Source organism: Folsomia candida, unplaced genomic scaffold (assembly GCF_002217175.1).
Source record: "Folsomia candida strain VU population unplaced genomic scaffold, ASM221717v1 Fcan01_Sc015, whole genome shotgun sequence".
NCBI classification, from domain to species: Eukaryota; Metazoa; Arthropoda; class Collembola; order Entomobryomorpha; family Isotomidae; genus Folsomia; species Folsomia candida.
In genome coordinates, this window is record NW_019091207.1 from 4,275,509 (window position 1) to 4,289,614 (window position 14,106).

Below are 14,106 nucleotides of genomic sequence, written 5' to 3' on the forward strand. Positions count from 1 at the left end.
GTGATTCACGCTTAGCAAGAGTTTGCAAAAGTGACAGAAAACAGGAAATAGATTATGAAAATTTTTAATATTGAAAACTCCATACAACTTTTAATGATGAGATGTGATTTTTCATTTTCGCTCACTTTGACTCGCCTCTTCTTTTCCTACCTCGCTCGCACAAGCCTCTCCGCAACTCGGCCCTATTATGAGAATCAAACCTACCAACCAACATATTTTACTGCTTTCCTCTTCTTCTTCCCTGATTTATTTCTCTAAATCCTTCCCCAGCCGCAAAACTGCCAAAAATGCAGAGTCATCTTCATGCAATTGCACACACACTTTTACTTGTTCCGTTACAATGTGAAGGCCTCATAAGAATTTCACATCTGTTATCTATTTACCTTTAATTTCTTAAGTTTTAAATCTGGCGTCTAACTATCAAAAAATCATATGGCAAACGCAATTATCAGTCCTAAAAAAATTGGTACTAGTAACTTTGTAAAATCCGTGTTTTGTAGAACGATTTTACAAACTTGTACAAATTATACTGATTTTGATTCAAGTGTTTTTTAATTTACGTACTGTTGAAGGTAAATTAAAAAAGTGTCCAAACATGATGAATTCTTACTTGATACAAAAATATGTGTACCAAATTGTAATTTATAAATTCGAGTGATTTGTGAGAGGAGTAGTTGGCAAAGGTAAAAAAATGGTAAATTTTGATATATAAAAGAAAATACAACCTTCAAACCGGGCTCTCATTTTCTAACCATCTACATACTTCGTACTTGCAACTTATAATTTGCAAATTTTCAAGTCTGGTGTGTAATTCTCGCATAAAAAATAATAAGGCAATTCACGCATTGGTAATTTGTACAATCGGGAAGTTTTGTTAAATAATTTTAAAAATTTTGACAGCACAAATGGACGCCCTTGATAAAAAAGAATATTGGATATTTTTGTTTGCATTGTAAGAAAAGAAAATGGGTCAAATTTAATAAGCCCTGAGATTAACTTAAATCGTCCAGTAAAAATGTCTTATCTTAATTTGTTAGGACGAGTTTAAAACTTTAAAATGCAGTTTTCTCTTAATAACGGTACACGGTAACAAAATATTATAATTATTTTTCAAAATTATCTGTTTTTACTTTGGGAAATTTGCACCTTTCAGCTTGCAAAATTCAAGACCGGCAGGCGTCATGGTTACACCTGCTTTAATCCGCAAACTTTGTAAAATAATTTCGCAAACTTTTCCAAAATAAAAAGATGCGGAATAAGTTTAAATGAAATGTAGACGCCCTTGATCTGACGATGAGTTAGTTTACAAAAATTTGCGAGCTAATTTTCCTCGAAAAGGTTCGCAAAATTTTATAAAAGTTTGTCGTTTTACAGAATTTACAAAGTTTAAAATGTTACTGCGTGAATTGCACTATTTGTAATGTTTACCCATGATTGCACGCCACTTGCATAGATAAATTAATGCAAGTGAGTACTTAGGAATCAAAGAAACCAGACATTAACTATTTAACAATTCTGGTTTCCAACTAAATAATCTTGAAATTAATAATGTTTTTTGAACAGGTTTGACGTTTTTTTTTGCATTTCGATATTTTATTGGTCGCAAGCAATAAAAAGGTAAATAATTGAAAAAGCTTGTGATAGAAGATTCATTTTCATGTAAATACATAAATGGCACATATTTAAATAATATCCATTTTTGCCTACAGGTGAAAACGCTAATTACTATGATCATTAAGTACTGATCAGCAGTTTTTATCATGTTTTGCATTATGTTTTAAATCGTTGCATTTATTTTGTTACTTGATTTTTCGCTAATGTGCAGATTTTACTATTTTTTAAGGGTGGATTTTTTTATCCTGAATATTTTTTTTAAATCAATTTTTATCCGAAATTTTATACTAAATCTATGAAAATTTATGGCTATTAAGATATTTACCTCGTGTGTATATATGAATAGATAATAATTTATACTTCTAATCGCATTTAGTTAAAACAATTTGGCAAGAATTTCCTGTACAAAATCATTTCGAGATTTTTGTTACAAGAATATACTTGCATATTTAATTTAGAAATCTGAATTATAATTGGAGGTTGATATATTCTGAAGAAAATAAAGTCCAGTGTGAATAATAGGCAAGCCTCATGTTTACTCTAATTTACTATTTTTGACATTACTTTCTTCCAGTAAAAGTTCCGTATTTTGCTAAATGGACATAATGAAAATTGTATAAATAGTGAGGGTATTTATTACACTCTTAAAAAAATCAATAACCGTTGGTATTGATACGTGACTCTACCGCGTGGTATTCATCCGGTATTGAATTAATACTACGTGGTAAAAAATTTAATACCAATTAGTATTAAAATTATTACCGTGAGGTATAATTTCAATACCGGTTCTATACCAATACGGTATAACCGTTTAATACCAAGGCAGTAGAGTCACGTATCAATACCGTTACGTTTTTTTTCAATACCAAGTTTCTAAGAGTGTACGAGTTCGCAACGTTAGCAAAAAAAGTCACAAGTTAGTAAATTTGCAGACCTACACACCTCCAAGGATAGTACACAAGTGTGAAATATTTGTAGTTCTCAAAAATTTTCCCAAAATTATGCGAATTTTCGATCCAAAAATGCAAACTCGTAATGAATACCCCCATTATATTTCAATTTAGTTCACACTTTGTATCCTGTAAGAGAAATAAATTAAACATCCTTTGTTTATAAAGTTGAATAAGTATCGTCGTTGTGAATGGACTCATTATGAGCTAAATTAAAAAGGTACATCATTGTGCTATCTTAAACTCACTACATAGCTGAGCAAATTATTGCACCAATTTCAGCTAGCATAACACACAATGTACCTTCAATGGTGTAAAAAGTTCGAATGAAAAAAAAACATGAAAGACAAACATTTAAGTTAGATTTAATTTAGGCATGCATTTTTTTTTAACTTGATCGAATTTAACGTTGTTTTTGAATGTTTTGAGATTTGATAATAATAATTGGTCATAAGAATGGGTCCATTCTGTTCCAGATATAATTGTGTATACTATGCACAATTATATGTTGTATGTGGAACAAAATGGACCCATTTCTCTGATTAATTATTATTATTGATATTGTAGGTTCATACATAATTACAAATCTTAAAATTAAGACCAATCTTTGAAGAAATTCTTTCCACGAATGAATACGTGAATTTGAAAAGCTACCCAGGTCGTAATTTTAAGAAATTTTAAGTCAATTACAAGTTCGGTGAAAGACTTAGATCACAACCTTCAGACGCCAAATACGAATTTCACGAAAAACTGTAGAGGGAAGTACGGCGGCTTTAAGTCCGACACAAATCTGAGTCTTTACGCGAATCACAATAAAAGCACCAATGCGTCATGTAAACGAGTAGGAAAAACATGACCGGATTTAATGTCACGATGCCTCCAAATGAGCCAGATGTTGTAAAACAATGAAACCAGGACAATCTTGAGCTGCATCTCATGGAGAAAGTTGAACATCTCGATTTACATGTCTATCACGAAAAAGGAGAGTGAAATGTGGCAAGTTGGACTAGATGCAACATGCTACTTTGTAAGTTAACAAGTCAAATCACACCTTACTTCCGGTGTCGATCACACCAGGAACGAGCAGCAGGAGGCGGAATGAACCTCATCGTCGCAATGTTGACTTTCCTACTTGACGTTTCTCTCTCACAGACGGACGGAGGATTAAAAACGTTGGCTGAATCCAACTCTGGACAAAATTTGGTATCTTCGTCCCTCGAGAGAATTGTGCTGAACTGACCGATCTGCTCTCTTTTGAAGTTCTGTTACTTTGCTGTATTTTCTCAGAATTTACTTTCGCTTTCCTCTTAACCGGGTATTTCCTTTCCGTGCAAATAAATCCAAGTCGTCTCCAGTAACATTTTGAAACTTAATATTTTTAAGAAATTGTCACCAAGGTTGAAATTTGGCTAAAATTCGCACTCCCAACAAGGCAGTTTTAACTTCCGGTTGAGTGCACCTTCATGATTCATTAGTTTTTTAAATCATTTCTTCAAGTAAATCTAAAACATTTAAATACTTAAATCGCCCATTATTCATGTCTTTGAACTCATAATTTGTGCAGAATTTGAGAGATTTTTTGCAAAAACAGATAATTTTTTGCAGAATTTCATACAATTTGTTTATATCTATATAAACATACAATTTTGACACGTTGTAACTTTACATTTGTAAACTTCACATTACACGGTAAAAAATCCAAATCAATAATAGAATTCAAAATATCCACTTTATTAAAACACATTAAAACCAAACCTATTTATAACTCGAAGGATGGGCGGAAGTGGCAGCGGTGTGAGCATCCGGTTGTTGCGGAGAAGATAAAAATTATACAATTGGAAAAAATTCTCTTATTTATTGTCTCTTTTCTCCCTATTTGCACAATAACCAAGCAACCACTGCACAATTGCTCCTCTCTCATCTCGCTGGATTTTAGGAACCATGCCAGGGTTCCCTATCCATGTGGTAATTACATCGGCTGTGAATACCTGGAAAAATGTTATTCGGGTAAGAAAATACAACGGGATTTATATGTTTAAGAACCAATCACGCAATCCTTCATAACTCTGTGAAATCCGTGCGTTTTGTAAAATAATTTTATAAACTTTTACAAAATAAAAAGACGCCCTTGATCTGAGCAAGTTTACAACAATTTGTAGGCTAATTTTCCTGAGAAATATTTCTAAAATTGCGTAGAAGTTTGTAAGTTTATAAAATTCATGAATTTTACAGTGCGCCATGAATTGCCTAAATTCTATTAATCGACCCAAGTAGGAATTTCCGGAACCCTGAGTGCTGGTTTATTTGTGTTGCATCGTCCACCCAGGAAGATTTATCTCGCTGCCCACTTTCACCCGAATCTCACCCTTGCTTTCTCCACGCTATTCTTGGACCTTTACGACTTCCAACGTTCCCCAGAACACGGAAGAGTTACAATAATTCGGATAATATTTATGGCACAATAACCGTCGCATAACTTTATGTAAGCAGTGAAAGAGATGCGGATGTAATGTAGCAATTAATTGAAAGTTGTTACGAATCCTATAATTTCGAATGTGGTTTATACATTTCAAAAGGATAATTTAGATTCGCCGTAAGTAACTTACGGTAAGTTAATAGGTAAGTATTAGTTAAAAAAGTTGTATATATATTTTTAAATTTTGCACTAAAATACTTTGGTTTTTCCGAGTCGACAAATTTCAACAAATAATTATGAAACTGCTGAAGGAACTCTCGTCAACGTTTGTAACCATCGTAACTGCGTAAGGTTTGTGTAAGATTATAAGTTTTTGAATGTTTAAATTGCGCTAAAACGGCTACCAAAAAAATATCACATTTAGTATAAGTTTTGCTAAATCGCGACGAGTTTTTATATTTATGCAGGAATCTCCTTCCATCTCAGTAGTTACTAGAATTATAAAACATTTCGTTTTTACTAAAATGAAGTGCAAGTTTGGCAGACAGTGGTGGTGTAAAGTGGTTTTGGTTTGGTTGAAATCTTAGAATTATGCAGTCCATACAACTATACATAGTTCTCAGTCAATAAAACCTGATCAATTGAGAATCCAACAACCTCAAGTTAAGTCAAGTAATCCTTTATTAACATGTCAACAAATATCAGTTAATATAAACTGGTCTCCAACCTGAAAAATTCTCCTCCATTTTCTTACTTAATAATAGAATCGTATCATTTGATGCTCCCCTCTCCAAGTTGACAAGTAACTACTGTTTATCCGAAAAAAATGTGGCCTTCGCCCAGCCAATTTTCTCTAAAAGGTTAAAAGGCTCTAAAAGGCTGGCAGCTATCGTAATTTTAAGGAACATCGTAACAACTTTTGAATTTTGACACTTAAATAAATTTCTGTAAAGGATAAAATAATTAAAATAGACAATTTCCGCCAGGTAACCTTTTAGAATTCCTAGGGCCACATTTTTCTCGGATGAACTGTAGTGGGAAACAGGAGCTCGGAGAAAGTAAAATGTGCTAGTCTGACTGGACATCCCCGTGAATTTATTGCTGATGATATAAATCTCCTCCCAATCTCCACCTATTATCCACTGGGTCGGTGGGCAAGCTTAAAACTTCTCACGTCAGATCACACATGGCTTTTTGCTTGTCCATCTTTCCTAAGAATTCGCAGTTGACACTCTCATTTGTCATGATTACACAACTTTATCCATGCTACGTAAAAGTGTGGACAGCTTAAAATTTCAGAAGCACATTTGTTCCTCTGGTGATTTCAATCTAGTTTTTTATAAATCTAAAATATATCACACTTATTTACACCACCATACTCATAACACGCATAATATGGAAAATAATGCGGTAACAAAATTTTAATGAGTGTGTAGGTAACGTAAAAATTCCGGTGTATTGGAAAGTTACATGGATACAAAATTTGTCCGGTTTATGTATTTTTTACCAAGTTCTCTCAGTCTATGTTTTCAGTGGAAATAATTCCGCTAAAAGTTAATGTCTACGTAAATCTCTAGAATCTTAAAAGTTCTAGGGTGCTTATTTTCTTGGGGAAAGTCACCAACTTTATTTTTCAATGCAAATCTTATCTCAGTGAAAGTAGGTTTCATTCACCTTTCGCCTTGACCAGATTATACGAGACCTGCTATCGTCTCGTGCATAGGTCCAAGTAGTAAATCGGATACTGTCCAAGTATAAAAGGTTCGGCCACATAAAATATTTGGGTTCTAAAGAGAATGAGGTATTGTACTCGCTTAAAAAGATTTAGTTTTCTTCTTTTCGACCACTTTTTCTACTTCACTGTTTCATCTTTTTCAAGGGAATCGTCCACTGTGGATTGTAATCCAGTCCTGATTCTCTTATTTCTCATTCCTTTGATTACCTGAACCTCTTCCAGGACACGTGAGAACAATACTTGCTGACACATGTCAGCGGGGTCCACGTCAACTCCAGCTCGTGCTTCGTACACTATTAATATTTAGAACAAGTATTGCAATTTCTCCCCTAAAATAGGGTAGAATTGAAGAATTATTAACTACTATGATTTGAAAAAATGTAGAAACATAATTTAAAACATGGCAAAAAATCTGGAGAATTGAGAACTGACGTTACCAGCTTTTTAACGAATTGAAAAATGTAGTGATAAGCTTTACTAGGTCCTATCAAATCTCATCTCCATCATCTCATCATCTGGTTTAATCATATTACATAGCCGATACACCATAAATGTATTTCCGACGTTGAAAACCAACATATTTTTTGCATAATTATGACATTCGTGTCGTAAAACTGGATCAGGGCAAATTGTCAGGTAATGTCCCTACCAGTTTCATTTGTCTCAGTGGCTGACAAAAGAGCTCGCCCGACGGGTAGAAATGGATGTATGTCTTTTCGGCCGAAGTCGTGCCATGGTGGCACAGGGGACAAAACATCCGATCCCAGTTGAATGGGATCTGACCGGCACAGGTTCAAATCTCTGCCCAGACATTATTTTTGCACTATAAATTTTTATTTACTTGCATTATTATATTACCAATTTACAATTACTATACAAATTAACCAATTTTTCTTTATAACTAGAGCATTTTAACCTTTGCTGTGCGTCCGTGCGTTCAATCAATTAACTTTTATTAATGATAACTTCGAAAAATGTTTACAAAATAACAAAAAAATTGATATTAGCATGTGTCAGAGCTCGTTAAATTACTTGGTACGCAAATTTCAAATTATAATTTCGTTCCCAATATTGCTTAAATTACAAAATTACAATGCTGGTTACAAAGTTAGATTTAATTACAAGCTATTGAATAATTGAATTCCAACACAAATTTTAAAATAACACTAGAGATTATTAATGAACATCCAAAATTTTTGGCTTAAAAATTCATCTACAAACTTGTGCATCTGCACGGCTGGTAATTATTTTCCATTTTTGTTTCAAAATGCTACGATACGAACGTGCTAACTCGTAATGAATACACTCAACATAAAATTGTTACCGTAAAATCTAGCAAATAAATATTTATGATTTTTGTTATTGTGCATCTAAAGTGGGCACTGACGGCATCTGCCTCTTCTACCTCTTCCTCTGCCACGAGTAGCTGTTGTGTCTACCATATAATTTCCTATCTCAAGTTCCCTTTCAAATATGTCGTACGCCCAGTCGCAATCCCAGAGGGACAAGTCTCCTCCATGATCAACCTGGTCGCCATTCTCCATTACAACAGTTGTAGCTCGCGCTATGCAGTCTTCTTGATCGCTATCTTCATCACCACTATCTTCATCTTCTTCTGTTATTATAATTGGAGAAGTATGTGTTTCTTCTAGTATTCCATCCTCCTCCCAATACTTATTTTCTAACCTTAAAGTGACAAAAAATACAAATTTAACACATTATAATATATAGGCGATAACTACATGTCAAAATTCAAGTCCGTTCTAAAATTATCGTGGATACGGACGGACGGACAGACAGGACATTTCCATAAAGGGATTTCGCTTCAGCCCTTAATAATGTACATCTGAAACCAACCTCTTAGTATGTTTAAAGTGATTTTTAGCTAGGGTTTTGTCATAATTCTTTAATTCTTCTTGCATTATCAACTTGATGTCATCTAAGTTTTTGTTGTGATTCCTTCGTTTGGTATTGTGTTTTGTGTCTTTCCAGCACCTCTCTGTAATACGTCACCAAATTTAAATATGGATACTAACAATGCGATGGTGTGAGGTGGTTATCGCAGATATCCACCGGACTAATTGTAAATTGTTCACGCTCAAAAATAAGTGGACCCGTATTTTTGCGTTTTCCTGAATGGGCATGTTTACACCCGTGGGGGAATTTTAAGAAAAACTTAGGCGAAAATTCGGATTTTTGAAAACGCTGTAACTTTCGAATTTTAACCCGATTTAAAAAAATAAACCCAATTTTTGTTAAGAATTACATCCCTTAAAATATAAAATTCATTTTTAAAAGTTTAAAAAAATTGATATTTTCATGCTATTTCTGAATTTCTAGACACCAAAAAACCGATTTTTTGAAAATTAAAAGTTTTTTGAAAATGATTTTTATTGGCTGAATTTTTTTTTTGAAAATTCCGCCACGGGCGTGGACATGCCCATAAACGCAAAAATACGGGTCCACTTATTTTTGAGCGTGAACAATTTAAAATTAGTCCGGTGGATATCGGCGATAACCACCTCACACCTCCTCATTGTAAGATATGTCAAAATTATATATATTACAGGTCATGCAAAAGATATCTTAATGATTGGATTAAGATCACAGTTGTAAGGTGGCAACCTTAAAACCCTGTGACCCCGCTGTTTCGTCAATTTGTCGATTGTATATAATTCATCCCGCATTTCCGGCAACCGAGCTACTTTTCCAGCATATCTTCCAGCTCAAATTTTCTTATTGCTTTCATATCAGAGGGCAATTTAATATTTAGACCAGGCATTGTTGTATATTTCTGCAAGAAATTGTAAAGAACTTCTTTCCTTTCTGATTTCCTTGGTAAAATTTTGGTGGAATGATATGAAGCATTGTCCATTATTATGATCCATTTTTCATTTGTCCTGTCGAGATAATCCAACAACTTTATATACCACGATTGAAACGTTTGGGTATTTACATTGTCATGATAATCGCTTGCAGTCTGGGATTTTGACACTTTGTATACGAGAACAAGTTCGGGGATTATACCATCTTCGGTGAGGGCTGACATAACAATCAGACGAGGACCTATAGATAGTAATTTTGTACTTAAATTATTGGTTTATGGTAAGGTGACGGCTGCCGGGCTTCTGTTACTCCTGCAAGTCGAGCCGCCACTTCCCTGGGAGTACCTTCTAGAATAGATGGGTTCGTTTTTCCTTGCCGCAAAGAAACCCAAACATTGAGTATTGCCTTCTGTGCGGTCGACTATAAAGACTTTCCAATAAGATCGAATTCATATATGATTTCGGAATTAGGAGAGCACTTATTTGTTTCCCCTGGTGTTTCGTCAGTGTCTGCAAACGATGATATTTGAAATGGGTGAATGCTATCGGTGCATCTACTGTATGTCTGCAAAATATCTTGTTCGTGAAAAGGTATAACGGTTCTAGTTGCAAATATGTTGTCAACACGATCCTCTGGATACCCCTCGTACATCTTTTGAATTATTTTTCCATGGGTGGGCCCGCATCCTTGCCCGTAAACAAACAAATCAATCGCATGTTCCTTTATTAAGGCCAAGAGATCTGGAGTTAGTTGCATTGGCACGAATTCTGTGTCGACACCTAAAGTTCTCTTACTCAATGCAAATCTCTTCATCTTCCGACGATCCTTAAATTTAAAGTATAGGAGCAGTATAGCAGTAGGGTGATAATTTTCATAAGGAATTGCGTTGCTATAGCCTGCTACTGAGCTGTATATATGTTCCACAAATGGTTCGGTTATTTCTTGATTCACATTCTCCGTGTCTGCGGTTCCAATAACTATATACCACTCGAGTGCTTCATCGGGTAAAACTCGACGAGTTGGTACAACCTTGCTTAAATCGCTGGAAAAAACTAAGGCTGGTTGTATTATGAAATCCGTTTTATAAGTTCCTATGTCAACAATCAAAGTCATGTAACCATCCATCTTGTCCAAGTTGCTTTTTTTTGTTTTTTTACCGCATCGGTGTACTATTTCTATATACTGTTTTTTTGAAAGGGTGTTCAACCATCGCTTCGTTGGAAGGATTTCGTTAATTATGGTGTAGCATTTACGTTGGTCTTGACTAGTTGGAACTTTACGAGCATCATCCTCCACTTGTATACTAGTATTATCATCAACAGCATCGTCCGGTGATGTATCCATGGCGGTACCTGACTCCTCCTCCTCTTCTGCATTTTGAGAAGTTGATGGGATTATTTGTGGCGTTGTGTTTATATCTTTGGGGAGGAGAATCGGAGGTAGTTGAATTGATGTTGAAGAACTTGTAAAGGAGTCAAATGGTTTCATGTGAAAAAGTTTATTTAAGCAAGGGGAGAAAGTCACAGATAAATTTGTGAAAATATTTATCTCCAAATTTTCAAAGTCTTGAGAAATAGTTAAAGCAATTTTGTGCGAGCCAAAGGATTGTAGAGCGTTGTTTATGGTCTTCACTGTTGAGGGATACGACATGTATTGAGGTGGTGGGATATGGATACGCTGTATAGCTTTCTGAGTAAGCGTAATAATAAATTCCTGATCCGGATCAAGCCCATTGAATATTTCGTCGTCAGCTGAAGTACTCCCAGTATATTCTCCACTTGCATGAAACTGGGTTTGGTTAATACCCAAAACTTGACTTAATTCTTCTGAGAAAGTTATTATATATTTATCGAATTGATCCAAAAACGTTATTATTGAAGTTGGTTGATTTTTGGAACTTGAGATTGTAATATTCATAAAAAATGGCGATTTAATAAAACGGCGGTTTATACTTTGAATTAAACCGAGGAGAGAAATTGCGTCTCCTTTCATAAATGTTTCAGATGAACTAGTCAAGGAAACAATGGTAAGATTTTTGCTGCATTTATTCCATTCGTCTTTGAGAGTAAAGGGGTGTGCCGATGTGGAATTTTTGTCAAGAATTGTCAATGTGGAGCCAATTAATACCGGATCCAAACCAAATTGGAGATTGAAGTCTTCAGTGAATTGTAAATACAAACTTGAGTTGGACTTATGGATTGCAAATTTAGTTCCGTCACATGACAGAAGCACTTTTACTGCACCATCAGTCTGATTTGAGAGACATTCAATTGACTTCTCCAGAGTTGAATTTACTGTAGTGACAATTTTCTTTGTAGTCCATTTATGAAAAAATAACGTCCATAATTCATTATGTGGTGGTCGACCTACATCAATTTGGGACATTTCTGACGGGTAATTCCCACTACCAGGGAAGATACAACGTGTGTACCCTAAAGTTTTGCACAAGTTCTGCGATAAAGAGAAAGTATATTCCTTGGTAGGGTCAATAAATGAAATCCAAGTTCTGTTGTTCTCCCATGAATGGATGGAGAACTTTATGCCACCGAAGTTTTTTTCGTTCGCGGCAGAAATAAAAGATGCAATGTTGTATTCCCCCGAAGTGAATGAAGTCGTTTTCCGGTAAAGTAGGTTTGCAATGCTATTGAGAACATCAACATGATTATTGGTGGTCTTAACTTTGTTAAATAAAATTGTGCCATCAGTAGGACATCCTTCTTCACCATGATGATGAAAAGAGGCCGACATTATGCGGGATTGGATGAGTATGATCAATACGAGTTTATCTGTACACACAACAATGTTTTAAAATAATTTTTATGACAATTTTTTTATTTAAAACACGAGCAACTTACGTAGCATTATTTCCATCCTGGTAGTGGGTAAAATCAGTTATGCCTTATTAAGAGCGTAGCTTAGCTCTCTTGGAAATATTAATCAACAAAACTTGAAACACAATTAAATATCAAAGTTCTTGCCAAATTTACGGACAGAAGTTAAAAGTGCAGTAATGAGCAAAAAAATAATTAAAGGCTTGCAAAACTGAGGATGAGTTGCAATTGCAGATCACATCGCTTACTACGCAGTAGAAATGAAACGAGTGCGATGCAAAACTTTCCATTCGCAGTTTTTGTGTCAAGGGGAGGTGCATAAAGTACATCACCGATTTTACGCCAACGCTTTGCTTCAAATGTGAAAATGTACATATTCAATATCCAGATATGTATGGCCCCACCCGACCCTAATGCCACATATTTACGAGGTTGTTGTGTCTGAATTTTAGTGTTGCAAGTATTAGCGAAACTGAGGATGAGGGCATGACTGCAAGTGCAGGTTAAAATCGTAGAGATAAGGAGGAAGCTAATTAACGGATTGGTAATATTGGAACAAAGTAATTTCCATTCATTTTTGTAAATGTTGAGACTGCAATGTATGTAAAATGGTGAGAAAAAATGGTAACAGTTTGCTGCCAATTTGCCATTTTTGCAAAAAAAATGATGACGAAATTGCTAAATTTGACCCGAAACTAATTTCTTAAGCTTCTTTTATAACTTTGCTCGGTTTTCAAACAAGTCAGATAGTGTTGTTATTTGATATCACATTTTGTAGACAAATAAATACTCTTGAGATATATAAAAACATGCCAATTTTTTGGGTAAATTTAAAAAATTAAATTTCATCCTTTTCTAGAAATACGTTTTGCTTAATGCTTGCAAAACCTATTCAAGTTATGTTGATAATTAGCAAATGTTTCAAGTCAATTCCATCTAATTACTTTTTAGAACCTTATAGCAAGACTTAAATTATTGTTATTTTAGTTTCTGAAATATGATAAATAAAGATATTTCTATTTGCTGGGTTAAATTTGTGAGCGAAAATTAACCACGCAAGAGATTAGGATCTTGTGAGATTTTATATATCACAGTTCTTAAACATTTTTCGTTCCAACATTAAAATGTTGCAATTCCAAATTTCTTAAAATTTGACAAATGTTTTTTGCTTCAATGTATCAAATTTGTGAAAACTACAAGCCATGTTTATTTTTTCCAGACGACAAACGCTTATCTGGGTTATCACGAATTAGTGAATTTTATTATGCAACAAAGTCGATAAAGTCGTTTAAATCTTCATATTATGAAATACTTCATTATAATTCGTTATCTTCCTTTTCAGAGATTAATAATATAAGTTGAATAAAAATATGCCAATTTGGAAATCAAAACAGTCATCAAGGAAATACATTGGAATTTTGTAACATTACTTTCCTTCCACTGCATTTTTAAGAACTTGTCGTTCGGACGTTTAATAAATAATGCAATTTTAAACTGCTCAAATTAGGTAGAAAACGGTCGTTCGCATATTTTTTTTATATCTACCCTTGTTTTATAGCCATTAGCTTTTAAGTCAAGTTATCAAATAAAAGATGTAAAGTAAATGCGTCATTTTGCGTCACAACTTGTTTGACAAATAAATGATTTTCGCATAATTTTAGGAAATTAAGATTTGAGGATTTGGTAAGTTGTTGATGTGGTCAATTTGCGAAATTCGGGTTTCGTCATCATACA

At 34.2% G+C, this 14,106-nt stretch overlaps 1 protein-coding gene and 2 long non-coding RNA genes across 8 annotated transcripts; 2 read left to right on the forward strand and 1 right to left on the reverse strand.

The window, feature by feature from the left end:
- The first annotated feature begins 247 nt into the window (after nt 1-247).
- Nucleotides 248-2,904, forward strand: LOC118437686. Its single transcript, XR_004836282.1, has 3 exons — nt 248-683; nt 1,564-1,617; nt 1,710-2,904. It is a non-coding gene; the product is annotated as an uncharacterized LOC118437686 (long non-coding RNA).
- Nucleotides 2,905-3,166: 262 nt separating this feature from the next.
- On the forward strand, nt 3,167-5,636 carry LOC118437729. 3 transcript variants are annotated; one of them, XR_004836309.1, is made up of 3 exons: nt 3,167-4,253; nt 4,337-4,571; nt 4,797-5,636. It is a non-coding gene; the product is annotated as an uncharacterized LOC118437729 (long non-coding RNA). The 3 variants fall into 3 exon arrangements; XR_004836311.1 differs by having other exon boundaries at nt 3,592-4,571; nt 4,797-5,046; nt 5,141-5,636; XR_004836308.1 differs by having other exon boundaries at nt 3,228-4,571.
- Nucleotides 5,637-7,527: 1,891 nt separating this feature from the next.
- Nucleotides 7,528-12,618, reverse strand: LOC110856208. 4 transcript variants are annotated; one of them, XR_004836270.1, is made up of 4 exons: nt 11,912-12,207; nt 9,283-11,835; nt 8,573-8,714; nt 7,528-8,401 (listed from the first exon to the last, which is right to left on the reverse strand). XR_004836270.1 is itself a non-coding variant. In XM_022104674.2 (4 exons), exons 1-4 carry the CDS (start codon nt 12,410-12,412, stop codon nt 8,086-8,088), a joined length of 582 nt encoding a protein of 193 aa, XP_021960366.2. In that variant the 5' UTR covers nt 12,413-12,618; the 3' UTR covers nt 7,528-8,085. The 4 variants fall into 4 exon arrangements, 1 of the variants encoding a protein (XP_021960366.2); XM_022104674.2 differs by lacking the exons at nt 9,283-11,835; nt 11,912-12,207 and adding exons at nt 12,220-12,327; nt 12,397-12,618; XR_004836269.1 differs by having other exon boundaries at nt 9,341-12,207.
- Between the last annotated feature and the right edge of the window lie 1,488 nt (nt 12,619-14,106).